The sequence below is a fragment of the Hyaena hyaena genome, unplaced genomic scaffold (genome assembly GCF_003009895.1).
Source record: "Hyaena hyaena isolate Hyena2069 unplaced genomic scaffold, ASM300989v1 scaffold_23, whole genome shotgun sequence".
Lineage (NCBI taxonomy): Eukaryota > Metazoa > Chordata > Mammalia > Carnivora > Hyaenidae > Hyaena > Hyaena hyaena.
The window spans coordinates 857558-883456 of NW_024080655.1; the positions used below are offsets into that span (position 1 = coordinate 857558).

Genomic DNA, 25899 nt, shown 5'->3' on the forward strand with positions numbered 1-25899 from the left:
AGCCTGGAGTCTGCTTCGGATTCTGTGTCACCCTCTCTCTCTGCCCCTCCCCCACTCATTTTCTCTCTCTCTCTGTCTCTCAAAAATCAATGAACATTAAATTTTTTAATTAAAAAAAATTCTCTCTCTGCCTCTCTCCCTGACTCATGCTCTCTCTCTCTCTCTCTCAAAAAAAAAAAAAAAAAGAAAAGAAAAGAAAAGAAACTAATATAGCACTCAATGTATAACACAATAAAATTTTTATTAATTAAATCTAAGTTTTTGAAAAGTAGAATCGTTTGGGGCACCTGGCTAGCTCAGATGGTAGAGCATATAACTCTTGATCTCAGGACACAGAGCCCCATGTTTCGTGCATAGAGATTACTTTTAAAAAAGAGGAGGAATAGAATCATTTCTATACTAGCTGTATAACTTGGTAGTCATTAACTTTTCTGAAATTGTCTTCCCATCTTTAAAAACAGAGACAATCCCTTGCCAGCCCACTTCACAAGGTTGCTCAGATAATTAAATGAGATAATAATGTATATGAACAAGCACCGAAAATTGTAAACTGTTGTAAAAATATGAGGTGTTGGTATTATAGTAGTTCCATAACTGTGTTGACCAATGAGAGAAGACAGAAGTAACATTTATTGAAAACCAGCCAAGTTGCAGGAACAAGTTAACTCTTATAGCATCATTGTGGTAAGAAACACAATACTGTTTTCCCTTGCCCAGTGGTCATTTGCCTTTCTCCCCCACAACCCTGATCTCCCCCACAAACCTCCTCCAAGGTGTCACCACATTCTCAGCCCCTCTCACTGCTCCATTTGCCTTTCCTTTGATTTTAGCACCTCGACTTTGCTTTCAAGGGAAGCTGTGCCACTCAATCATGTATTTTAGGTGGATTCCCCACTAGGATATAACCTCTATTTCAGCTCCAAAGGAGGGCATGTGGCCTATGTCTCAGCAAAGCTACATATGCCATCTCTCTGATCACAAGGAGCAGTTCAGGAATATGTATACAATCCAATCCAGCACCCCACCCCCCACCCCCTGCCCGGGATGTGTCTTGGGCCTTTTAGATTGAGAGTAGCTCCTCTGGTGGTCTTAGGACTGTGACAGTATGTGCTAGAAGCTGCCAGAGGACTCCCTGACGAGTGATCCTAGCTGCCACTAAAGTCAGTAAAGAAGAGGAGCGCCTGGGTGGCTCAGTCCGGTAAGTCCAGTGACTCTTGATCTCAGCTCAGCTCATGGTCTCGCGTTTGTGAGCCAAAGCCCCGTGTGAGGCTATACATTGTCAGTTCAGAGCCTGCTTGGGATCCTCTCTCTCCCTTTCTCTCTGTCCCTCCCCGCCCCCAATACCCAAAATAAAGAAAACTTTTTAAAAAATCAATAAAGAAGAAAGCAGATCTGAGACATTTTTTAAAAAGCCCAGTCCAGGTCACAGTCTCTAAAATCCTGGATGCAGCCATGCCTGAAGCCATTTACTTATAAGAGTCAATACATTCCCTTCCTCCCTCATGTGCCCACCATCCCACCATCCCAAAACAGTTTGGGTAGGATTTTATATTACTTGCACAAAGAAAGTCCTAATTAAGACACACTACATGAGTATTTCAGTTGAGATAAGACAACTTAAAAACCTTCATGAAGGAGTGTCTGGGTGGCTCAGTCATTAAGCATTTGACTTCAGCTCAGGTCATGGCCTCATGGTTTGTGAGTTCAAGTCCCACATTGGGTAAGCCCAGCTTCTCTCTCTCTCTCTCTCTCTGCCCTTACTAGGATTCTCTCTTTTTCTCTCTGCCTTGTGCTCATTTGTTCCCTCCCCTCAAAAAAAAAATAAAGTAAAATAAAAACATACATGAGGAAAACTGTGAGATACATAATCCCATCTATAATTAACTGAGGAGCATGAAGGAACTCAGAGGAACAATGATCAGGCTGTACATGGAAAGGACCTGAAATACAACAAATATATATTGAGTGCCTAGTATGTGCTTGGTACTGTTCTAGGCACGGAGAATACCAAAGTGAACAACAACAAAAAGACAAAATCTCTGCCCTCTTGGACATAATTCTATTTTAATGGTTTTTTAAAAATTTATTTCTTAGAGATAGAGACAGCGTGAACAGGGGAGGGTCAGAGAGAGAGGAAGATACAGAATCCGAAGCAGGCTCCAGGCTCTGAGCTAGCTGTCAGCACAGAGCCTGATGCGGGGCTTGAACCCACGAACCGTGAGATCATGACCTGAGCCAAAGTCGGACGCTTAACTGACTGAGCCACCCAGGCGCCCCTCTTGGACATAATTCTAGAATGTTGGGAGGCGGGGGACAAATTTAAAAATTATATAGTACTTTAGAAGGTGATAAAGGCCAGGAAGAAACATAAAGAAGGGAGAACAGTGAATACCAGGTTGCTTCTGAAATCCTCACAAGGAGCCAGTTAGAGAGGAGGGCTCATTCATCCCAACTTTAGCACAAAGAGGTTAAGTGATTTGCTCAAAGTTGTCAACTAGCAAGTGGCAGAATGAGCATCAGAAAATGGGAAAAAAGTTACAGGACATTTAATCTCTCTCCCAGATTAGACTGCCTCCCAGCCCAGGAGTCTTTTAACTGGCAACTTCACTCATCTTCACTGGGTTTCATTATTTATTGACCTCCTGTCCTGTGATCTGCCTAAGATCACACACCAGTAGAAACGGCTTTTGATACTACTGACCATCCTTTTCCAAACCTTTCTCTTGACCTCAGTGACACTGATGTTCTAGTTCTATTTCCCTTCCCAGTTAGTTTTGCCCCTTTTGATTTTCTTATTCCTCTCACCACGTGAATATGGGTCACCAGCCACACTGCACCATACTGAACTCTGTCAGGGAACACCACTCATTTATTTCATAGTCTGTGAGTTCAGTATGCAGCTTGAGCAGCTGTATACAACAGCCCTATACCTCTTGCACTTCTCTTATTTATGCTACTGACTCCAGTTCCATTTCTGCAGATTCTCCCAAAACTTTATGGGTAGCTTCTGCCCTGCACCATTGGAGAAAATGATAAAGCAGCCTGCATCTCCCACCCACCCATCCTTGCAAGAGGCTCTTTACCTTTCCATGCCCACAGGCATCAGTGGGGGCAGAGACAGTGGATATTTTGTTGGCACCACCAGTGCACAAATCCACAAGGAGTCCCCTTGGTAGATGGTCTCTATGATTAGACACTGGTTAGACACTATTGTTAGATATCAATTGTATTGACATCTAAATAATTTCTGGACTTAGAAGCAACTTATAAGTTTCTTGTAACTCTAAAAGCTACAATTTGACATATTTTTCTGTACTAAGCCAGGTAGGCATATTATTTCATTCAATCCTCACAACATTACATTGTTCATTTGTCTAAGATTCAAAGAGGTCCTGTGATCTGCCTAAGATCACACACTGATAGAAACGGAATTTGGACCAGGTCCATTGGACCTCAAAGGCCATGCTCCCTCTGGCTTTGTAAGCTGCCTCTCAGTATCACTTAGCACCATGTTGAGTACAGGACAGTAATAATTAAAACTATTTCAGTATACAGTTTAAACAAATCTCATCCTATGCACAATCCCACTTACTATTCAATAATAACCCTGAGAAGTAGGTAGTAGATTCATCCTTAGATTTAAGTAAAAAAACTAAATAACAGAAGACAGAATGTTTTCTGAATCATTTAGATACAAAAGAGAGCCAGGATCCAAACGCAAGTCTTCTCCAGGTACTTCATTCTGAGCCATGCTCTGCCTCAGTAAGTGTTGTGGGGTTTTTTGTTTTTTTAAATTTTTTAAAATTTATTTCTGAGAGAGAGAGACAGCGTGAGCAGGGGAGGGTCAGAGAGAGAGGGAGACACAGAATCCGGAACAGGCTCCAGGCCCTGAACCAGCTGTCAGCACAGAGCCCGATGCAGGGCTCAAACCAACGAACCATGAGATCATGACCTGAGCTGAAGTCGGAGGCTTAACCGACTGAGCCACCCAGACACCCCTCAGTAAGTGTTGTTTGATACAGAATATGTGAGCTAGGGAATGAAGGGTTAAGGACAATGCCTTTTTCCTTTAATAGCCTGTAGCCTCCTAGGCACCGAAGTCTGTGTTCATTCATGCAATATTTACTGAGCACCTAGTATGTGCAGGTGCTGAATATATAACAGTGAACAAAGACTGTCCCAATTCCTGAACTCATGGAGCTTGGAAATAATTTGTTTGTGCAAGACACAAACAAATAATTTCAGACAATAAGTGCTACAGGACAATGTAAAAGGAAATAAGGGGTGGGAAAATTTAAATAGAGGTCATAGAAGCCGTTTCTACGAAGGTAACATTGAATGAACTGGGAACCTGCTGATGGATTCATTGTTTGATATCAGCCTTAACTAGTTTTTGTTGGCCATTAGGCTATTTATGGTTCTGAATACCCTTTTGTGCCTTATATTGCAAATGCCCAAAGTGCAACTGTAGAGGCAAAGCAAAACGGAGAACTCTTTTCAATTGTTTTATTCCTCTGACCTTGCCTTTGCCGTCAGGGTCACACCCCCCACTGCCACGCCCATTCTTCTCCTTCGGACGCTCCCAGCCTGCGCAAGCGCAAAAGAAACTGCCATTCCTAGTGGAAGGCGCGGATCCCACCACAAAACGCATGCGCCCCTGGCCCGTAAGCCCCGCCCCGCCCCCTGCGCCGGCTCTCGAGCGCCTGCCGTTTCTCGGGGCGGGGCGGCGGGCAGGGACTGGGCGGAAAGGCGCGCGCCGGTGCGTGCGTGCGCGCGCGCCGCAGGCGGGCCAGTGAAGCCGGCGGCCCTGGCACGTGATCCGGGAGCAGCTAGGTCGCTTGGTGGCTTGGTCTGTCTGTCCGTCCGCGGGTGCCATCATGGCGGACGCGGCCAGTCAGGTGCTCCTGGGCTCCGGCCTCACCATCCTGTCCCAGCCGCTCATGTACGTGAAGGTGCTCATCCAGGTATGAGTCGTCGCCACCCCTTTCCCGCCCGCGCCTTGTTCAGTCGCCGCTGCCCTAGGCGCTTGGCGATCGGCTCCAGCCTTCCCGGGCCTTCAATCCCCTGAGATGCTGCTCCTTCCCTGCTGCCCCTCCTTCCCCGCGGGGACAGCGTCCACTGCCCGCGGCTCTCCCACTGCCCTGGGCCTTCCCCGGGTCTCGCTTCCCTTCCAGGCGGGGAGGCCCGATCCTTTCCCCGTAGCCAACTGCCGTCCTGCCCTGCCCGGTGGCTCCTCTGAACTTTGTTTTTTCATCCCTGAGGATTGATCCTGGCCAGTTGCCACCAAGAGCTTCCCAAGCCTCCCTTCTTACCTCTCTGAAATTAGAATTCACCTCTCCCCCGCCCCCAAATGCAAAACATTAAATCTTTTAAAGACAAATCTGAAATTAAAGGAGAGCCAGCACTTTGTTAGCAGCTTTTCTTTTTCTTGTTTTATTTGCTACTGTTACTCTTCTGAGATTTTAGCATCAGATACCCAGGTAAACACAAGGAGCTCATTCAGAAGTGAGAAGGATTCACCGAGCTCACTGAGCGCTCTCCAAGAGCAGCCCTTGGGGCTCATGACAGTGAAAACCACATGTATCCAAGCTGGAAATAGTTCAGTTGAAAGAGTTGAAGCATATATGTTAGTTTCTAATCGACTGGGATGAAATAACCCCTAAGTGGCATTTTATATTCACAGGCAAGTAAACCAGGTTTTAACTGATGATACACTATTTGATAGTATTTTCATTTGCCTTTCTAGAATTCCCTCTGATGAGGCTGTCATTCTTTTCTTTTCTTTTTTTTAAACTCCTGTTGAGAGTTGACATAATAATGTCATTCATTGTTCCAGGGAAGGGAGTAGTGGTTAGAACCCCTGTCCTTGCCATCTACCTTTCTGTCAGAAATATGCAAGATACTCAGGAGGGCCACATTTCTCACTATTGAGTTGATGCTACTCCACGTTATGTGCTGCTTGGTTGACTCATGTGGATTCAGATTCCACATGTAAAAGGCTATTATAAATTATTTGAACTAAGAACAAAGACTTTGATTGAAATGTGCTATGACATCTGAAACAGTTGGCACATTTGTAGCTAAATAGTGTCTTGAGATAACACTTTGTAGTAAATCTGCTTGGAGCTCAGTACTTCTGCAGGAGGCAGGGTTTTCTGTTGAGAACTCTTCTCAAAAATGTTAGTATTAGCCCTGATTACTCAACTTCTGTGTGTCGCCAAGTGTCTTAAGGTTTTTGGTGAAATTTACAAATGACCCAGTTTTGTTTTAAAAATGTTTTAAAAGTTTATTTATTTATTTTGAGAGAGAGCATAGGAGGAACAAAGAGAGAATCCCAAGCAGACTCTGCAACATGAGCGCAGTCTGATGCGAGGCTCAAACCCAGGAACCATGAGATCATGACCTGAGCCAAAGTCAGATGCTTAACTGCCTGAGCCACCCAGGCGCCCCCCCCCCTACTCAGTTTTAAAAATAGTTGTATGATAGCACTTGGAGGGAGCTCAGTCAGGAGTTAATTGAACAGATTAAGACTGACGGTAATAACGAGTCAAAACCAAATCCTATGGCATTTATTTTCTCAACTTTCCCTTTACCGCTAAAAATCTGAGTATGTTGTAGAAATAGAATGACAGTCATTAACTCTAAAATGGTCTTCATTAGGTTATTAAAGACAATCAGCTTGTTTAGCATGGATTTAGTTTATATAATTATTTCCCACATGAATTATCCCACTGTATCTGCATTTGCTTTTTGAGTGTTTCATCTTGATACCCAGATACAAAGCGGATGCTGGCTTAGTCTTCTGTTTTGTCCAAATATAAAAAATGTGTTTGGAGATCGTGGCTGGCTTAGTTGGAATAGCATGCCACTCGATCTCCCAGTCGTGAGTTTAAGCCCCACATTGGGCATGGAGATTACTTTTTAAAAAATGTGCTAGATTGGGGCGCCTGAGTGGCTCAGTCGGTTAAGCGTCCAACTTTGGCTCAGGTCATGATCTCACGGTTCATGGGTTCGAGCCCCGCGTCGGGCTCTGTGCTGACAGCCAGCTCAGAGCCTGGAGCCTGCTTCGAATTCTGTGACTCCCTCTCTGACCCTCCCCTGCTCACGCTGCCTCTCTCTCTCTCGGAAATAAATAAAACATTTTAAAATATAGGCTTTAAAAATGTGCTAGATTTTCTTTAGATAATATTTTTGAGCCTCCTCAGTAAACTGTAGCTTTTTCCTAACACAAAAGTTCCCTTACTCTGTTTTCAATTTGATGTTAGTCTAGCTCAGCTACATGGCTTACTTTGTAGAATTTGAACTAAAAGGAAGCTTGGAGTTCGTTGAAACTTAGTGTTACTAGTTGATGAAATAAGAAACTGACAAGGATAATACTTCATCATTGCCTCAGAAAACATGCACTGCAAATAATAACCTTGCAACCGAGCCATTTTGGGGAATATCGCTTAGCATTGATGCATTCTCTTGTTTTTAAAGGTGGGATATGAGCCTCTTCCTCCAACAATAGGACGAAATATTTTTGGGCGGCAAGTATGTCAGCTTCCTGGTCTGTTTTGTTATGGTAAGTGTTTTTGATTTATTTGGAATTGGAGGACATTGAGGAGGATGATGGGTAGGCAGGAGTTTTGGAAAGAAAAGATAAAGCCTGTTGACATGAAATTTCTATGTAACCGTTTCTTTGAGCTGGAATTTAAATCTCTGACTTGTGTTCTTAGCTCAGCACATCGCAAGCATCGATGGGAAGCGTGGGTTGTTCACAGGCTTAACTCCAAGGCTGTGTTCAGGAGTCCTGGGAACTGTGGTCCATGGTAAAGTTTTACAGGTAAGAATATCAGTTCATCTTCCCAGAGCTTTAGATGACCTTTTATGCAGTTGGTTCTGCTGACCAAGAACAAGTTTTTTTTTTGTTTGTTTGTTTTTACTAAATAATTTTGGGGGGGAAAGAGCACGCGAGGGAGGGGGGCAAAGGATCCAAAGCGGGCTCTGCACTGACAGACTGACAGCAGTGAGTCCCATGTGGGGCTTGAACTCATGAACCTGGAAATCATGACTGGAGCTGAAGTCGGACGCTCAACTGACTGAGCCACCCAGGTGCCCCAAGAACAGTTTTAAAGATATATTTATGACCATGATCCTTCTTCCTCTCGAAAACATTTACTTCAAATACCCATCTTTTTCTTTTTAAAAAAATTATTTATTTTTGAGAGAGAGAGAGAATGTGTCTACAAACGGGGGAGAGACAGAGAGAGAGAATCCCCAGCAGGCTCAGAGCTGTCAGCTCCTGCCGACGCAGGGCTCCGTCTCACACACCACGAGATCATGACCTGAGCCAGGATCATGAGTCAGACACGTAACCAGCTGAGCCACCCAGGTGCCCCCCAATACCCATTCTTAGTTCTTTCCTGGGAAGCAAGAGGAATTTGTATAAAACGAAGCAGTTGATTTTAGTTGCACAACCTTCTTCCTGTGAATCAGTCCTTCTGAGAAGAAAATGAATATGCTTATTTGATCTCTTGTATAGCTCATTTGATTCCTTCGAAGGAGGAAGGAAGCTGGTTAAAACATATGTATTTCTTTCTGAAGTTATTTTTCTCTTATTTCTGATATTACCCCTAGTAAAGTGTTTTCTGTTACAAACTTATTTTTATATATTTATGTTTAAAAGGGTTTTTTATTCATTTATATTTTAAAGTAAGCTCTACACCCAATGTGGGGCTTAAACTCATGACCCTGAGATCAAGAATTGCATGCTCTACCTACTGCGCCAGCCAGATGCCCCACAAACTTTTTTTTTTTTTTAATTTATTTATTTCTGAGAGAGAGAGAGAGGGACAGCGTGAGCAGGGGAGGTTCAGAGGGAGAGGGAGACACAGAATCGGAAACAGGTTCCAGGCTCTGAGCTAGCTGTCAGCACAGAGTCCGACGTGGGGCTGGAACCCACGAACCATGTGATTGTGACCTGAGCTGAAGTCGGCAGCTTAACCGACTGAGCCACCCAGGCACCCCTCACAAACTTTTTTTCTGAAAAAACTTAACAAGATAAACATAAAAGTCAGGATAGTGGTTATTTGTTGGGAGAAAGAAAGAAAAAGGGACTGTGCATGAGATTCAGGGGTGATGGAAATGATTTTCCATGACCTGGGTCATGACTATGTGGATATTTGTCATGTAATTATTTATTCCATCATACATTTATATTTTGTGCACTGTTTCTGCAAATGTGCTAATGTTACATAAATTAAAAAAAAATTTTTTTTATTTTTTAACCTCACCAACATGCCCATCAACTGCAGGGCTATGGTAACTCTTGGGAAGTAGGGGAAGAGATGTGAGGTGGAACTTTGGCTGTTTGTATCTGTGGCATTTGATTTTAAGAAAGCCAGAGATCTGAAGTCTGACACTTAACCGACTGAGCCACCCAGGCGCCCCACTAACTGCTTATTTAAATAGTACTCGGCACAGTCCTTCATTTACTTTGGTTGGCTTTAACATTACCCCAGTTCTAATGTTTTATCATCTGATGAGTCTGTCTTGATTTTGTTAAAGATTCATGATCTTACTGGCTTAGATTTTATATTTAAGCTTTTATTTAAATTCCAATTAGTTAATATACAGTGTAATATTAGTTTCAGGTGTATGGTATAGTGATTCAGCACTTCCTTAAATCACCCTATGCTTATCACAAATGCCGTATCTTAGTACCCATCATCTCTTTCACCCATATCCCTTCTAGTATCCATCAGTGTGTCCTCCGTAAAGAGTCTCTTTCCTGGTTTGCCTCTGTTTTGCCCTGTGGTCATTTTTGTTTTGTTTGTTTTTAATGTTTTATTTATTTTTGAGAGAGAGAGAGAGAGTACGAGCAGGGGAGGGGCAGTGAGAGTGAGACACAGGATCCTAAGCAGGCTTCAGGCTCTGAGCCGTCAGCACAGAAGCCAGTGCGGGGCTTGAATTCGTGAACCATGAGATCATGACCTGAGCCAAAGTCAGATGCTTAACTGACTGAGCCACCAGGTGCCCCATTTGTTTTGTTTCTTAAATTCCATGTATGAATGCTAATTGGCTTCAATTTTATTTATTTATTTATTATTTATTTATTTATTCATTCTTAAATAGTTTATTGTCAAGTTGGTTTCCATATAACACCCAGTGCTCATCCCCACAAGTGCCCCCCTCCGTGCCCATCACCCCTCATCCCCTCTCCCCCACCCCCATCAGTCCTCAGTTTGTTCTCAGGATTCAAGAGTCTCTCATGGTTTGCCTCCCTCCCTCTCCCCAACTATTTTTCCCCTTCTCCTCCTCCATGGTCCTCCATTAAGTTCCTCCTAATCCGCCTATACGTGCAAACATATGATATCTGTGACTTTGATTTTAAATTCTCTTCAGCCTTCATTGATTTTTGAGTTGGAAAGGTCTTCAGTAGGTTCCTCACATGGAAGCTCTTTCACCCTGCAGCCATTTTGTTACTCTTTACACTTAACTCTTTTAATTTTTTTAAACTCCACTTCCGATGTTGGGTTTGAACTCATGACCTTGAGATGAAGAGTTGCATGCTCTAAACCACGGAGCGAGCCAGGCGCTCCACCTTACACTTATTCTTGTTGTCATGCCTGTGAGCTGAATGTGGAAAAGTGTGAGTGAGAGTAGTAGAGTCCTAGTGGGCAGATATTTTTGGTGAATTGATTACTAGTCTTTCATTCCCAGCCACACCCTCCCCCAGGCCCAATGAAAGTACTGCACTTACCCAAGTGAGATTTATATATGGAAAGACAGCTGTCCTCCAGCCAGCTTTTTGTGTAGACTTAGAGCCAAAGTGAAAGTATTGCTTGAGAACAAGTTCCTGTATGTACTGGAAAAGTAATAAACTCCAGGTAATTAGGTACCCTGAATATATATGTTTCATGTGTAACCAAATGAAATATAACTGGATTGGTACTACACTTAGTATCAAAAGCAGCTTTATACAGCCAGGAAGAAAGACCAGTTCAGGTTTGGTGAAATTGTTAGTCTTTATAAGAAAGAGTTTTGTATATCTGAGCCAGAGTGAAATTACATTCTGTTCACAATAGTGTAGAAAGGACAGGAGGAAAATTTTATTAATGGAGTTAGAAAGTACAGAAATGAGTGAGAATTTTTATTTTATTACTTTTTTATTTTTTAAGTTTATTTATTTTTGAGAAAGAGCAGAGGGAGGCAGAGAGAAGGGGACAGAGAATCCCAAGTGGGCTCTGCTCTGACAGCAGAGAGGGGGATGCAGGGCTCAGCTCACAAACCATGATGTCATGACCTGAGCTAAAGTCAGACGCATAACCAACTGAGCCACCCAGGTGCCCCTAGAAATGAGTGAGAATTTTAAAATATGTCTGAAACTATTAGAATTACTCTAACTAAAGACTTGGAATTTGACCCCAAAACATCATTTTGCTTAATCTTGACATTTACTCTCTTCTGATTTTTAAAAAAATCTTTTTACAGTAGGAAGTGTTGTCTATTTTTTTAATCTGGTATGACTAGTGGCTCAGTTGCCTGACTTTTTTATTTCACCCGGCCCATCTTCTATTTCTGAAGTAGCCCACAAATAATATTTCCTCTTCCAATCTAGCCTGAGCTTTGGCAGTATTCATGTTCTCTAGAAGAGAACAAAATCTTCTCTAGCTTGTTTTAGAAGCAGTCAGATACAAAAGGAAAAGTGAGTCGATTTTAGCTATTCAGGCTCAGCACCAATTCTCTGTTCTTTTGTGAAGAAAAGAGACTTGCCCTAATTTGGTATTGGTACTTTTTTTTTTTAAGTGAGATAAAATTGGTACAACACATATGTTTCAGGTGTACAAAATTATAATTTGACATCTGTATTCATTATAAAGTGATCGTCTGGTTACCATCCATCACCATACATTTGACTCCATTTGCCCATTTCACTCATCTTCCATCCCCCTTCCCTCTGGTAACCCGTTCTTCGTGTGTGTGAATTGGTTTGATTTGTTTGTTTAAATTCCACATGTGAATGAAATCATACAGTTTTTGTCTTTCTCTTTGTGACTCATTTCACTTAACTTAGTACTCTCAAGGGCCATCCATGATGTCTCAAATGGCAAGATTCATTCTTTCTTATGGCTGAGCAATATACTCTATTTTGTATGTATACCACAATTTCCTTACCATTCATCCATCAATGGCCATTTAGGTTGTTTTTATATCTTGGCTACTGTAAATAATGCTGTTATAAATGTCAGAGTGCATATGTCTTTTCAAATTAGTGTTCATATTCTTCAGATAACCCAGAAGTAAAATACTGGATTTTATGGTAGTTTTTTTATTAAGTAGTCTCTATCCCCAACATGGGGCTCAAACTCACAACCCTGAGATCAAGAGTCACATCCTCTACCACCTGAGCCAGCCAGGCACCCGATGGGAGTTCTGTTCTTAACTTTTTGAGGAATGTGCACACTGTTGTCCATAGTGGCACCGCTAGTTTACGTTCCCACCAGTAGTATCGGGTTATTTTTCTCCACAGCTGTCTAACACCTGTTATTTCTTGTCTCTTTTGATGATAGCCAATAGAACTGATGTGAGGTGGTATCTCATGGTTTGGGTTTACATTTCCCTGCTGATGAGTGATGTTGAGCATCTTTTCATTTGCCTGTTGGCCATCTGTATGTCTTATATGGAACAATGTATATTCAGAATCTCTCCCCTTTTTTTAATTGGATTATTTGGTATTGGTCCTGCTTTTTCATGAAAAAGGCATGACGATTTTTCCATAACCTCAGGCCTAGGCTATGTTTATAGCAGTTTATTTTTGCTAAATGTGTATGTTTAGTAAGTGTTCTTGGATTTTTGTTTTGGTTTGTTGTCTTGTTTCTTCTTTTATTTATCTATTTATTAGAAAACAATTTTTTTGAGTGGGCCGCACACTGAGGCTTGAACTCACAACCTTGAGATCAAGACTTGAGCTGAGATCGAGAGTCAGACATTTAACTGACTAAGCATCCAGGCACCCCTGTTTCTTCTTTTAGATGAGAGTTTTCATGAGCATTTGTCTGTTCCTCTGGCTGGCCAGTATGTTAAACTTAGAGAACATCTTAGAGACACTTACTTCCAATTGATTAATAGAAATAGAAATTATTGGAGATACTCAGGGAAAAAAAATCAACTGTTTTACTCTCATTTTAATGTCCTCTCTCAGTGATACTATGACAGCCCTAATCACGCTTTCTTTTCTCTTCCTTTGTAGCATTACCAGGAATGTGACAAGGTTGAGGTATGTTGGAGCCAATTTGTATGCATGGGCCCATTTCCCTTCCAAATTATTACTGCTCTTTGGTCCTCCTTAAGAGAAGGGACAAGCAGTCCCTTTCATCTCAGTGAGTGTTGGTGTACAGAGTGGCCAGTAGTTGGAACAGTTCTATTTAAAACCATCAAGGTAGGGGCGCCTGGCTGGCTCATTCGGTGGAGCATGCAACTCTTGATCTTGGGGCTGTAGGTTCAAGCCCCGTGTTGTGTGTAAAGACTACTTTAAAAAAAAGAATCAGTCAAAACCTTCAAGGTATATGTCTTTCGTTTTGATTTCCAGGATTTAGGCTCTGGGAACATACAAAAAGAAGTCACACCTTCCTTTGACCAAGTTATCAAAGAGGTAAGAGACAAATTATGCCCTGTGCTATTTCCCGAAATCACAGTGTATGCAGTGTGGCAGTTTGTGGATCAGGATCACCAGGCCTGTGTGTTCAGTGTCTGATCCAAATGAAATCAGACCTTCAATTTAATTTGGGCTTTTCTACATATATGCCATAAAAAAGGGGAGAGGGGAAGCTATTTGGATTACATGCATTTGAAGGAAACTAATTTTGTCCATTCATTTCATCTTTAAAATTGAAGAACTTTTCCTGAAAGTCTTCTAATAGAGTTGTAAACATCTGGCATCTGTGTTAAATTAGTGGCCGGGGGGGCGCCTGGGTGGCTTAGTTGGTTAAGCATCCGACTTTCGCTTAGGTCATGATCTCGCGGTTCGTGGGTTCGAGCCCCGCGTCAGGCTCTGTGCTGACTGCCAGCTCAGAGCCTGGAGCCTGTTTCAGTCTGTGACTCCCTCTCTCTCTGACCCTCCCCTGCTCACGCTGTCTCTCTTTCTCTCTCCTAGAAATAAATAAAACATTAAAAAAAAAAAAAATTAGTGGCCAGGCCCTTTGTGAGTTGGATATTATCCATCTATCTGGAAAAGCTTTTTTTTTCTTTTTAATGTTTATTTACATTTGAGAGAGAGACAGAGTGTGAACAGGGGAGGGGCAGAGAGACAGAGACAGAGACAGAATCTAAATCAGACTCCAGGCTCTGAGCTGTCAGCACACAGCCTGATGTGGGGCTCAAACTCATGAGCCACAAGATCATGACCTGAGCCAAAGTCCTCAATGGACTGAGCCACGCAGGCGCCCCTCTCTCCAGAGAAGCTTTTACAATGTTATTCTGACTTGAGAGATTGTTCCTCATACCCATTTCCTGTTCCTATCTCCTACCATAGGAGTTTGTTTCATACCTGACTTAATATTTATGGCTTTCAAAAGTACTCTTTGATTTCTTGGTCTTCACATTGTCTACTTGTTTTTTGTGAGGTCACAATTTCTAGTAAATGCTGCTTTCGAAAATATATATTCCAGGGGCACCTGGGGTGGCTCAGTCATTTGAGCTTCCAACTTGATTTCAGCCCGGATCAATATCCCAGGGTCGTGGGATTGAGCCCCATGTCAGGCTCTGCACTGAACATGAAGCCTGCTTGTGATTCTCTTTCTCTCTCTCTCTCTCTCTCTCCCCCCCTCTTTCCCCCACTTTCCCCCACCACTCTCCCTCCCTCTGCCTCTCCTCCAACCCCCTCATGCACGTGATCTCCCTCTCTCTCTAATAAAATGAGAAAAAAAAAGCTTTAAAATAATAAATAAAATATATATTCCAAAACAAATCTTACTACAAGTGTAGATGTTAGACAAATCATAAGTTTTCTACTTTTATTTAAAAATAGAAGTACATGTATTAATATACATATTTTTTAAAATTTTTTTTAAAAATTTCTGAGAGAGAGAGAGAGCATGAGCAGGGGAAGGTCAGAGAGAGAGGGAGACATAGAATCTGAAGCAGGCTGCAGGCTTCTGAGCTAGCTGTCAGCACAGAGCCCGACGTGGGGCTCGAACCCACGAACGGTGAGATCATGACCTAAGCCGAAGTCGGACGCGTAACCGACTGAGCCACTCAGGCGCCCCCGTTTTGTATTTTCTTAACTTCAGTTGGCCCACCCTGTCCCACGGGCTCTTCTCAGGACTGCCATTGGTGTAGGGTGAGGGATGTCTTAACTAAGTGACCGAAGATGATGTTTAAATGCATAAATGAATGACCTGCTATTTACAACCTACCTCCAAGTATTGTGATTTAATTTCCTTTGCTGCTGCTTTGCAGAGTCCTGGACAAGAAATATAAACTAGGATAAATAGTATTTCTGAGATACTGCAGTTACATGGTTGTAGTGGAAAAACACATCAGAGTCGTTATGCTGGTATAGATTAAATAGAGCCTGACATTTGAATAATGTAGATATCGGAGTCTGAAATCACTCACAGTGAAGAAGTGACTTCAGAGTCTAACCACAGGCCGCACATTTTTCTTCCAGCTTTGTTACCGTTTGCTAGTGACCCTCCCCGTGTTTTTGCTTTTTTTTGTGGGTTTTTTTTTTCCGAATCTGTAAAATTGAGAAGCTAACAGAACTCTGATTTGCACATCAGTTTTGAGAAGTAACCCCAGCAGAACATTGGATTCCACGAGTGAACGGTCTGAGGAGATGACAGTACATTACAGTATCCCGTGCAGGGCAGCCCTGCCACCCACATCACTTCTCATGGGAATTTGAGTGTCGTTTATTTAGGTCTCAGAAGTGTGTGTTGATTGTTTCTAGACAACTCGAGAGATGATGGCTCGTTCTGCTGCTACCCTCATCACACATCCCTTCCACGGTATGTTCACACTCGGTAACTGAAATCTGATTTGTGACCTTAGTTTTTAGAGCACGAACTCTCCTCTCCCGACTGCATAGACGGGTTGATGTGGGAGTTCACTCAGGTGCCTTCCCAGCGTGTTTTTTGTTTGCTTGCTTGCTTTGGCGTTTATCCAGAGAGCAGAGTGTCTTTAGGTGGAAAAACTTTTTTTTCTTTTTCAGGGCTATCAAAATTTATGTCGACGTAGTTTTAAAAATCTTTTCTCTGTGTTCTGCAGTGATCACTCTGAGATCTATGGTACAGTTCATTGGCAGAGAATCCAAGTACTGGTAAGTATTTTTGGTTCCAAGGATTCAAGGAGATCAGTTGAAGCGCTTTCCTTTTTTTTTTAATCTTTAAATTTTTGAGAGAGAGAAAGAGTGCAAGCAGGAGAGGAACAGAGAGAGGGAGACACAGAAGCCGAAGCAGGCTCCAGGCTCTGAGCTGTCAGGTGCTTTACATTTTTATGGTGCCTTAGATATATATCATTTTGACAAATTGATACATCATTTGATCTGCACAGACACAAAAAAAGAGAAAATAGAAGAAAATGGCCTGGACAGGTTTAAGAAGCGACCCAGGATCTCAGAGTGAGTGGTGGAGACACTAAAGCCACAATTCACCATGACTCCGTGTGCCTAGGTAGTAGTATCTCCACACGTGTCTCCAAATTCAACTGTCTTTGCAGAGTGAGGGTGGCAGAAAAGGGGGTGAGATATAAATGTGACCTTGTCAAAAGTGATAATTGAACATTTTTGTTTTAGTAGCTCCAAAATAATCTTTATGTATTTTTGCCTTTTCATCTTCTCTACCTTAGTGGACTTTATGATTCCATAGTGACCATCTATCGGGAAGAAGGCATCCTAGGGTTTTTTGCGTAAGTAAATTGTTGATTTATGTGTGTGATTATTTGTGGGAGTGGAGAGCTTTAATGAAAACAAAGACATGATTTTTTTGTTTAATCCCTGGGGAAAATGTACTCTCTGGGTTAAGAGTGTTAAGCTCTCTTGAGGTTCCTCTGACTTAAATTCTTTTTTTTTTTTTTTTAATATTTTTATTTATTTCTAGGAGAGAGAGAGAGAGAGACAGCGTGAGAAGGGGAGGGTCAGAGAGAGAGGGAATCACAGACTCTGAAACAGGCTCCAGGCTCTGAGCTGGCAGTCAGCACAGAGCCCGACGCGGGGCTTGAACCCACGAACCGCGAGATCATGACCTAAGCGAAAGTCGGACGCTTAACCGACTAAGCCACCCAGGCGCCCCTTAAATTCTTTTGTAAAGTTCTCAAACTTTTGCTTCCAGACATCTAAAATATTGGAAGTTAGGGGTTTGTTTTTGTTTGAGGGGGATTTTTTCATTTTGTTTTAACAAATAAATTTATTCCAAGTTTCTACCTTTATAGTAAGTTCCTAATGATGTATAGTTGATAAACTGGGGAAACAATTTTTGAAGAATGGGACGATTATCTAACACGTATCTTCCTTATTCCGAGACCGAGAGTAATATGTTTTTGCAAGGCTGTATCTGTTCCCTTGAATTTCCTTTGGAAGAACTTAGACTACTACTCTCGTTCTTCTATTTTTAAAAAAAAAAAATTTTTAAGGTTTTATTTATTTCTGAGAAAGAGACGGTGTGAGCAGGGGAGGGTCAAAGAGAAAGGGAGACACAGAATCTGAAACAGGCTCCAGGCTCTGAGCTAGCTGTCAGCACAGAGCCCGACGCGGGGCTCGAACCCACGAACCGTGAGATCATGACCGGAGCCGAAATCGGCTGCTTAACCGACTGAGCCACCCAGGTGCCCCGACTCTCATTCTTCTGTTAACAACAGAAACTATAGGGGCACCTGCGTGGCTTAGTCGGTTAAGCGTCCCGACTTTCGCTTAGGTCATGATCTCGCGGTTCGTGGGTTCGAGCCCCGCGTCGAGCTCTGTGCTGACTGCCAGCTCAGAGCCTGGAGCCTGTTTCAGTCTGTGACTCCCTCTCTCTCTGACCCCCCCCTGCTCACGCTGTCTCTCTCTCTCTCTCTCTCTCTCTCCTAGAAAAAATAAAACATGAAAAAAAAAATAATTAAAAAATAATAGTAATTAAAAAAAACAACAACAGAAACTATAAATGGTCTTTTTTCATTTGCAGAGGGTTTCCACATCACTGTTTTTATCTGAGGGTCCTAGTCTGGGAGAAGGGCTCCTGGCTGGCTCATGTGGTGGAGCACGTGACTCTTGAGCTCAGGGTTGTTAGTTCTAAGCCCCACGTTGGGCATGGAGCCTACTTTAAAAACAAAAATAAATAAATCACCTGGGAGATAGGCGGGATGGTTACTGTTATTCTCATTTTAGAGATTAGAAAAAGTTGATGCTCTGGGAATTTCATTTGTTGCCAGTCAGGTAACTGACAAGGGATGGAAGTGGCATTTGAACCCCTGTCTTCAGTCTGTGGGGTAATGTTCATCTAGCGATTCCATGCTGCCTCACCTAGGTCACCCAGGCCCTGGGAATATGTTTTTTGATATCCTTCATCTATCTCTGTTTGGGCCATTCTTGTTTTGTGATTTTGTAGTCATTTTCGGCCCTGTGAAATTTGAATGTCAGTTACCTTAGCCAAAACAAGTATATAGTCTCTTCCCTGAAGCAGGCGCATTTTTGTCCCCACCTGCTCATACTTATTAACAGTAAGGTGAACCATTGGCCAGAGCCCCGAGACGTATAGCAGGCCTGCATTTGAAAAATGGAAATTGGGTTGCCTGGGTGGCTCAGTCTATTAAGCATCTCAGTCTTGATCTCAGCTCAGGTCTTGATTTCAGGGTCGTGAGTTCAAGCCCTGGATTGGGCTTCATGCCCAGCATGGAGCCTCCTTGAGGAAAAAAAGGGCGAAATGGGAAAGGCATTAGAAATTAGCTAGCCAGTAGTATAGTTACATTAAGTAGAATGATCTAGTTAGGACTAGATTCTGGCAGTCATTGTTTTTTACGTTCTCTAGAAGACTTTGAAACCTGTCTTTGAGAAGTGCTTGTATTGGGTGGATTATCTTTTTACTGATCATATTTTTTGGTTCTTATTTTTATTGTTTCTTCATGTAGGGGTCTTATTCCTCGCCTCCTAGGTGACATCATTTCTTTGTGGCTCTGTAACTCACTGGCCTACCTCGTCAATACCTATGCACTGGACAGTGGGGTAGGTTGTGATCTTGATGCGTTGTGCTGGTGCTGACTTTATCATTTTCACTGGGCAGCTTGGTTAGATTTAAAGTAAGGTGGTGGGGCGCCTGGCTGGCTCAGTCAGTAGAGCATGTGACTCAGAGTTTTGAGTTCAAGCCTCACATTTGGCATGGAGCCTGTTTAACAAAACAAAACAACAAGGTAAAGTAAGGTGGCACTTTGTTACGTGCCAGACTCATCATTATATAGGTAAACATTCTCAGTCAAGTCTTCAAAGGCTGATGGGATGACCTATACTATTGCCCAAAAAAGATGCGCCTAAAAGTCCTTGGGGTGTGGCTGAGTAAGCCTTGGGAATCTAGCCCTGTCTCTGTTCTGCAAGGGGACGACTGCTGTACTGGCACATGATTTTGGAGGGCGCCGCAAAGCAGGACAGTTTTATAGCGTGTTAAGGGTATTTCATCTAAAGTGTTAACAGGACTCCTGGTTTGGGCTTTTAGAAACCTCAGCTGGGAAGTTTTTGAGAATTAGCCTTTCCTGGCAGCTGCAGGCCTCTTTGTGCACAGGCAGCCCCGCTCCGTGGTGGAAGACAGAACACACACAGCGAGGACTAAAGCCACGCTGTCCATTGGTAGAGTACGGAGCCTGGGCTCCGCGGGATCTGGCGCACAGCTGGGTGTCTGTCCCTCAGTTATACCACATGTGTAGTTAATGTTGAATCAAGTTGATCTTTAGTTCACTGCCTTTTTATGCTCTTAATCAGGATTTTATGTTGCATCTCGAAATCAATTTTTAGGCTGTCAAAGAATCTAAAAATTTAGAGATCGAATATATGGATACGGTTGGGGACCGTTAGCTGTTAACATCGTCTTAATTTTCTTACTCATTCTAATAAAGGCTTTCTTCCGGTTTTAGGTTTCCACCATGAGTGAAATGAAAAGTTATTCCCAAGCTGTCACAGGAGTGAGTTTTTTAAAACCCTCTCAACCTTCTAGTTGTGTTTTGTTGTCTTTTCAATTTCACCCGGGTCACGTGTCATCACAGATGTCTCACAGGAGTGTCTCTCAAGTTCGTTAATGTTTGTCAGAGGTGAGAATGACCCAGGGTCCCGGCGTCACAGGACCAGCATTAACAAGCCGCATGATTTGGTCTGTGCTGCCGTGCCCCCAAGTCTCAGGCCTGCTGCTCGCAGCACCCCACTGATCCACACAGCTTCACCCTCTCGAGTCTGTGGAGTTTTCTAGTAGTTGACTTCTGAAGTAACTTCCATCATTTTTGGAAGAACACTCATGTTTTCTTACTTTTTTCAGGGGTGTTTTGAAATCCTTCATTGTATTTGATTGTATTTACTTTTTCTCTCAAATAATGTAGTTCAGTTTTATTTGAAGGAGGACTCCGTCACAGTATGAGATGCCTTCTGGCCTTTTGTTAAAGTGTTGGATGTAGTGGTTATGTTAAGAGTAGGAAGCATCTCCAGGCTCCAAAGTGTGTCATTTCGCCTTCCCTGAGCTACTGAGAAAGCAAAGCTAGTGTTGGAGTGTTGACCACAGTGGCGCTAGGGCTTTAAGTGGGGGGAAAGAAGAGAATAAAAGTTCGGAATGACCTATTAACTTAGCTGTCTTTTTACCACTTCACAGTTTTTTGCCAGTATGTTGACCTATCCCTTTGTGCTTGTCTCTAATCTTATGGCTGTCAACAACTGTGGGTAAGTGCCCTGCATTTCTGATTCTAGTAGTTGGCTGCCTGTTTGCCTGTTGGGCAGAGCAGTCCAGGCAGAAATTTGGGGAGGAAATGTTCAGTTGATGCCATTACTAGATTTCCTAAATTTTTTCTCTATATGCCCCATGTACCCGCGGTAGCATTGATGTATGTTCTATTATAAGCAGCCATCTCATATCCTCTGTTAGAATAAAGAAAGGCATAAGAAATATTTCTCAAGTACTTACCGATAATACACACATGCCTGTAGTTGAGGTCCTATTCTGAAAAGGTGGGATTGTGGTCAAATGACTCTATTTCCACATCTTTCCTTTGTTTTAAATCTTTATCTTCCTTTTTATGAAAGTTCATAGGATATGTCAGGGGTTGGATGACAGCTTATAGGGCTTCGTGGAGAAAGTAAGTTTCCTTTCCTAGGGGCTTCATGGAGAAAATAAGTTTTAAGGAAAGAAAGTAGAAAATTTGGTCCATAGAAAGTTTCTTTCTTTTTTTTCATGGGAAGTTTTTTAACCTGTCACTGTATTGGTTGGGAAGGATGGATGGTGGTGTGATGGTGGGCACCACTGATTTCCAGCTTCTAGAGGCCAAGTAACTGTACCACATTGGACAGAAATGTTGCCTCTGTCTTTAAGTCAGGACCCTTCCAGGACAGTGCCTGACACCGTATGCCATCAGACCTGTCGTTTTCAAGCAAGAGGTCAAATAGACAGCTGTGCGGAGTTTCGAACATAGTTACCATATTTCATATGCTGTTTGTTTATTGTTTGGTAGGGCACTGCCACATCTTAGCCCAGAGCATACTGGAAAAATGAGCTGAATGTATTACTATCCCTGACAAATTGTTAGGGACGAAGTGATTATGGGTTCCGTCTGAGTAAGGCATGTGGTCACCACTGTTTAGATCCATTGCCATATTTAAGTTCTTTTGAACATCACTTAGCTTTTAAGTCTCCTTTCCCTGCATATAATTGCTATGTTCTGGAATTGTATTTGTCCACAAATTAAAGATGTTTTAGAAAATGCATAATTGGTTGAAGTTTCTGTTTACTTGTTTCAAAACCTAAGTAAGAGGCAGGGAAATCCTTTTGGGATGCTTACTCTTTTTTCCCTGCTCGAACATAATTTGTTTCATTAGAACTCAAATTGCCTCTTGGGGAACTTTCTAGGTAAGAGAATATTTTGACAAAAATGTATTGAGCTCTTGAGAGAATGCTTTGTAAATGTTAATTTGAATAGCTCCTTTTTTTTTCCCCCCGTGTTTCAGGCTTGCTGGTGGATGCCCTCCTTACTCCCCAATATATACTTCTTGGATAGATTGCTGGTGCATGCTACAGAAAGAGGTACTTGTGTGTCTCTCTCTCTCCCTCCATTCCTCCCTCCCTCCCCTCGTCACCCCTGCTCTCTATTTTCTTTTGTTTTGTTTTTGTTTGTTTTCTTAAATAATGTCTCTGGAATCCCAGGTTAACTTTTGTAGCTTACCCTTTAACTACCAATGAATGTACCCTTGACAGTGTCCCGTGTGTCACTCCAGCATAGTCGTAAAATGTGCTGCTTAGACCTCATCAGGCAGGTAATGAGGAATTAAGAACCCCTGGATGTGACCTAGAAGCCATTTGAGTGATCACAAATCAAAAAGTAGGGTCTGGGTAGGCAGTTATCCTGGTGGTTGAAATGATGGCCTCGATTTCAGATTTGTTTTTCCCAGCCTCATCTTTTTGTAACTTCCCAGAATCTCCTTATATATTCAAATGTTTTCCTACAGTAGCGAGGAAACTGAGAAACGAGAAGCTGTTTGTTTATGACGTTATGTGTCACAATGATGTGGATGGAGCTGGCCTCTTACTTCTAGAGTGTTTTTAGAGAATGATTTTGTCCAGACTCCAATTTCTGGTTGGTTATTGCTGTGAGGTGAGGTGCATCAGCTGCAACCACAAATTCTCAACCAGTCTAGGCAAAACTTTATTAGGAACCAAAATGGGTGGCTGTGTGCTGAATGTAACACGGGGTTACTTATAATGGCCATCAGTTTAAAGCTGTTTTTAAGTGGGAAGCACTTTTTAGAGGATTGTAGAAGATAATGTATGAGGAAGCTCTTTGTTGCATTTTGTTTTAGCACTTGTCATGCATGTGAGAAAGGCCTTTGTTCAGAGCTCAGCCTGAACTATGAGTGAAAAGGCCTAAGTGCTACTATAGCTGCCTTTTTGTCCAGCGAGTGTGCTCAGCGAGCCCCTGTGTGAGTCCAGGCTAGAACACGAAGGATTTCCGTACACACCTAACATGAACGTTCTGGGCTCCATTCTGAGTCTTACACTCTCTGTTGGGCGACTAGTCTTTTCGTGGTTCCCATTTAAAGGAAAGATGGCCTTTCTTCCCCTGCTTTCTAACTGATCCCCACCTGTAGGAAGAAAGCAGATAGAAAATGTATGTGAGTATCAGACACCTTACGGAGGGAGCAGTCAGTCCCATAAGTGCTTTAGGACAAGAGTAGCAAATCTTGATGGGGTATTCGCTGTATACCAGGCATTGTGCTGAGAGTCTCCCATGTGTCAGCTCGTGTAACTCTCAAAATAACCATATGAGTAGGATGCATAGGTACCATTCTTTATCGTCCCACTTCACCTCTGAAGAAACTGGGACTTTGAACCATTAAATAATGCTAATTCTGTACCCCAAAGTTACACAGCCTGCATTTGTGATAGCAGGATCTGTGTGCAGCCAGTCTGACTTCAGAGTCTAGTCACTTAAGCTCCTAACGTTATTACTGTAATTGTAACATTTTAGAAGTACTTTCTAGAGAACTGACCATTCCATTAAAAAGTATATAAAATCTAGCACTTAGCAAGTGATAGAACTGTCTCAGCACTTTATATGTATTCACTCATTTGATAACCCAGCCAGCAAGTGGCAGAGCCAAAATCCAAACCGGGAATTCTGTGGAAATGTGTCAGAAATTCTTGCCTTACCCATGTGGCAAAACTGTAGTTAATTCTGCAAAAGCTCGGCTTGAGTCCGAGCATGCTTTGCTGCTGTGTCCAGTGATAGCCCAGTCTTGTCCTGACCATTTTAGTCGCGTCTCCAGAAACATGTCCAGTTGGATCTCTGCTGATTTGGACTGGCTGACTTCATGTTCACACTAGACTTTATTTGTTTTTATTTTATTTTTTTTTCCAGGGAAATATGAGCCGAGGAAATAGCTTGTTTTTCCGGAAGGTCCCCTTTGGGAAGACTTATTGTTGTGACCTGAGAATGTTAATTTGAAGATGTGGGGCAGGGACAGTGACATTTCTATAGTCCCAGATGCACAGAATTATGGGAGAGAATGTTGATTTCTATACAGTGTGGCGCGCTTTTTTAATAATCATTTAATCTTGGGAAAATGGAGGTGTTTGGTGTCTGCCTTTTTTATTCTTTTTCCCAGCACTACGTAATTTACCGTTGATAGTCCCCCTTTAATTACTCTGAAATGGGATGTTTTTGCCTCAGACTCCTTACTTAAACAGAAAAAAAAGTTGCATTTTCCTAAAGGTATAGGCAGGTGGTCATGTGGTTTGAGTCTTAATTTTAAGGCTTTGTAAAATGTAGAGTACATTCGCAAGAAGAAAGAAATCTATAAAACTTAAGAAATTTAATAAGGTAAACTATGTGGGAGGTTATGAATTACCTTTTCTTTAGTAGTCTTTAAAACCTCAGCATCCACCAGAATCTGCCTCTCATTATATGCTTCTAAGCACATTTGATTCACCCTGTCTCTCATCCTTCAAAAAAAGACAATCCATTGCTAAATTACCTTGGAAAATCTCTACAGGGGTATCCACTCCTTCAGTCTCTTACTGCAAAGTAATAAATTGTTGCCAACAACAAAAAAAGGGAAAATTACAGAGAATAAGCAAGATTTGGAAAGGAAGCATAATGGCTTCTTTTTCCCCCAGAAAAAATTCTTGTTGTCATAAGTCCCTAAATTATTTTCATTGTATATAATTTTTTTGTGTAGAGTAAAATCTTATAATACTTTCTTCAGTTTTTAATTTTGTTTCTTTTTTGTTGTTGCAGAAGGTGAGTAGTTTACTTTTCAGTCCTAATGACACCCTTGGAAAGTGTACTTATAACTCCTTATCTGATAACGCAGACTTAAGTCCAAGGGGTTCTTAGGATATTGACCATCTCGCATGTCATACCCTCAGTTAAGCATGTTAACATTTATAGGAGGAAAAAATTACTTTAGAAGGAAATAACTTCAACTCCAGCATAAAGCTCCTATTTACTCAGGCCTTTTTAAAGCAGCTTAAAATGCTCTAAATGAGAAAGCATATGGTTTCATTTAAGTAATCCACTGGATATTGCCAAATGAGCAAGCACTTAATTTGCTGCTCCTCAGACTTCTCTATCAAAAGAGCAGCGCCTGTAGTATTAGAGTGAGCATGTAGGGGTCTCCTCCTTCCCTCAGGGTTTAGGAATACAGCCTGAAGTTCATGAGTAGCCTACCGTGAAATGTCTTTGGTGTCTCTTGCTTTGTCACAAAAAGTAATGTAAATTTTATATTCTATTCAATATTATCTGCATTTGTTTTCATATGAAACTGTTTTGCATTACCCACTTTTTCCCCCCCAAAATTCTTCAGTAAAGATGATCTAGGAAAATGTGCCATGTTTATTATCCTGTGGCTTCTGTGCTCATAATACCTGCCTGTTTCTAGTTGAGAAGCTTATTGGACTGTAAGAACCAGTCTGCCACCAGAGGGCGCCAAGGCTTCGGTTTTGCCTGTGCAAGTTGGGCATGAAAAATTTTAGGAAGGCCTGGAATTTGTTCAAAGTGCTGTCATCTCAGTCTAACTGCATCCAAGGTATAGCTCCAATAAGGGTGCTCAGTCCTCCATAATATTATATAAGCTGTTAGCATAATCAGATATCTATAGAGTTTATTCAGGGTTTAGTTAAATGTGTGTAGGTATTCTTAAAATACACCTGCAAGATATAATGAACTGACTCATACGTGTACACACTACAGACGTGGATAAGG

The 25899-nt window shown here is 42.1% G+C and overlaps 1 protein-coding gene across 2 annotated transcripts; it reads left to right on the top strand.

The window, feature by feature from the left end:
• Nucleotides 1–4783: 4783 nt before the first annotated feature.
• On the top strand, nt 4784–25522 carry MTCH2 (mitochondrial carrier 2). 2 transcript variants are annotated; one of them, XM_039226817.1, is made up of 13 exons: nt 4784–4964; nt 7480–7564; nt 7719–7825; nt 13235–13261; nt 13574–13636; nt 15935–15992; nt 16252–16303; nt 16831–16890; nt 19087–19180; nt 20080–20127; nt 20802–20869; nt 22148–22223; nt 24055–25522. In XM_039226817.1, exons 1-13 carry the CDS (start codon nt 4878–4880, stop codon nt 24139–24141), a joined length of 912 nt encoding a protein of 303 aa, XP_039082748.1. In that variant the 5' UTR covers nt 4784–4877; the 3' UTR covers nt 24142–25522. The 2 variants fall into 2 exon arrangements, with proteins under 2 accessions (XP_039082748.1, XP_039082749.1); XM_039226818.1 differs by lacking the exon at nt 13235–13261.
• The last annotated feature ends 377 nt before the right edge of the window (nt 25523–25899 follow it).

Bases quoted from the DNA above. Each gene is read 5' to 3' on its own strand.
- MTCH2 (XM_039226817.1), top strand. From the start codon at position 4,878: ATGGCGGACGCGGCCAGTCAGGTGCTCCTGGGCTCCGGCCTCACCATC. The intron at 20,128-20,801 runs GTGAGTTTTTTA...ACCACTTCACAG, and splicing joins ATTCCCAAGCTGTCACAGGA to TTTTTTGCCAGTATGTTGAC. The intron at 20,870-22,147 runs GTAAGTGCCCTG...CCCGTGTTTCAG, and splicing joins ATGGCTGTCAACAACTGTGG to GCTTGCTGGTGGATGCCCTC.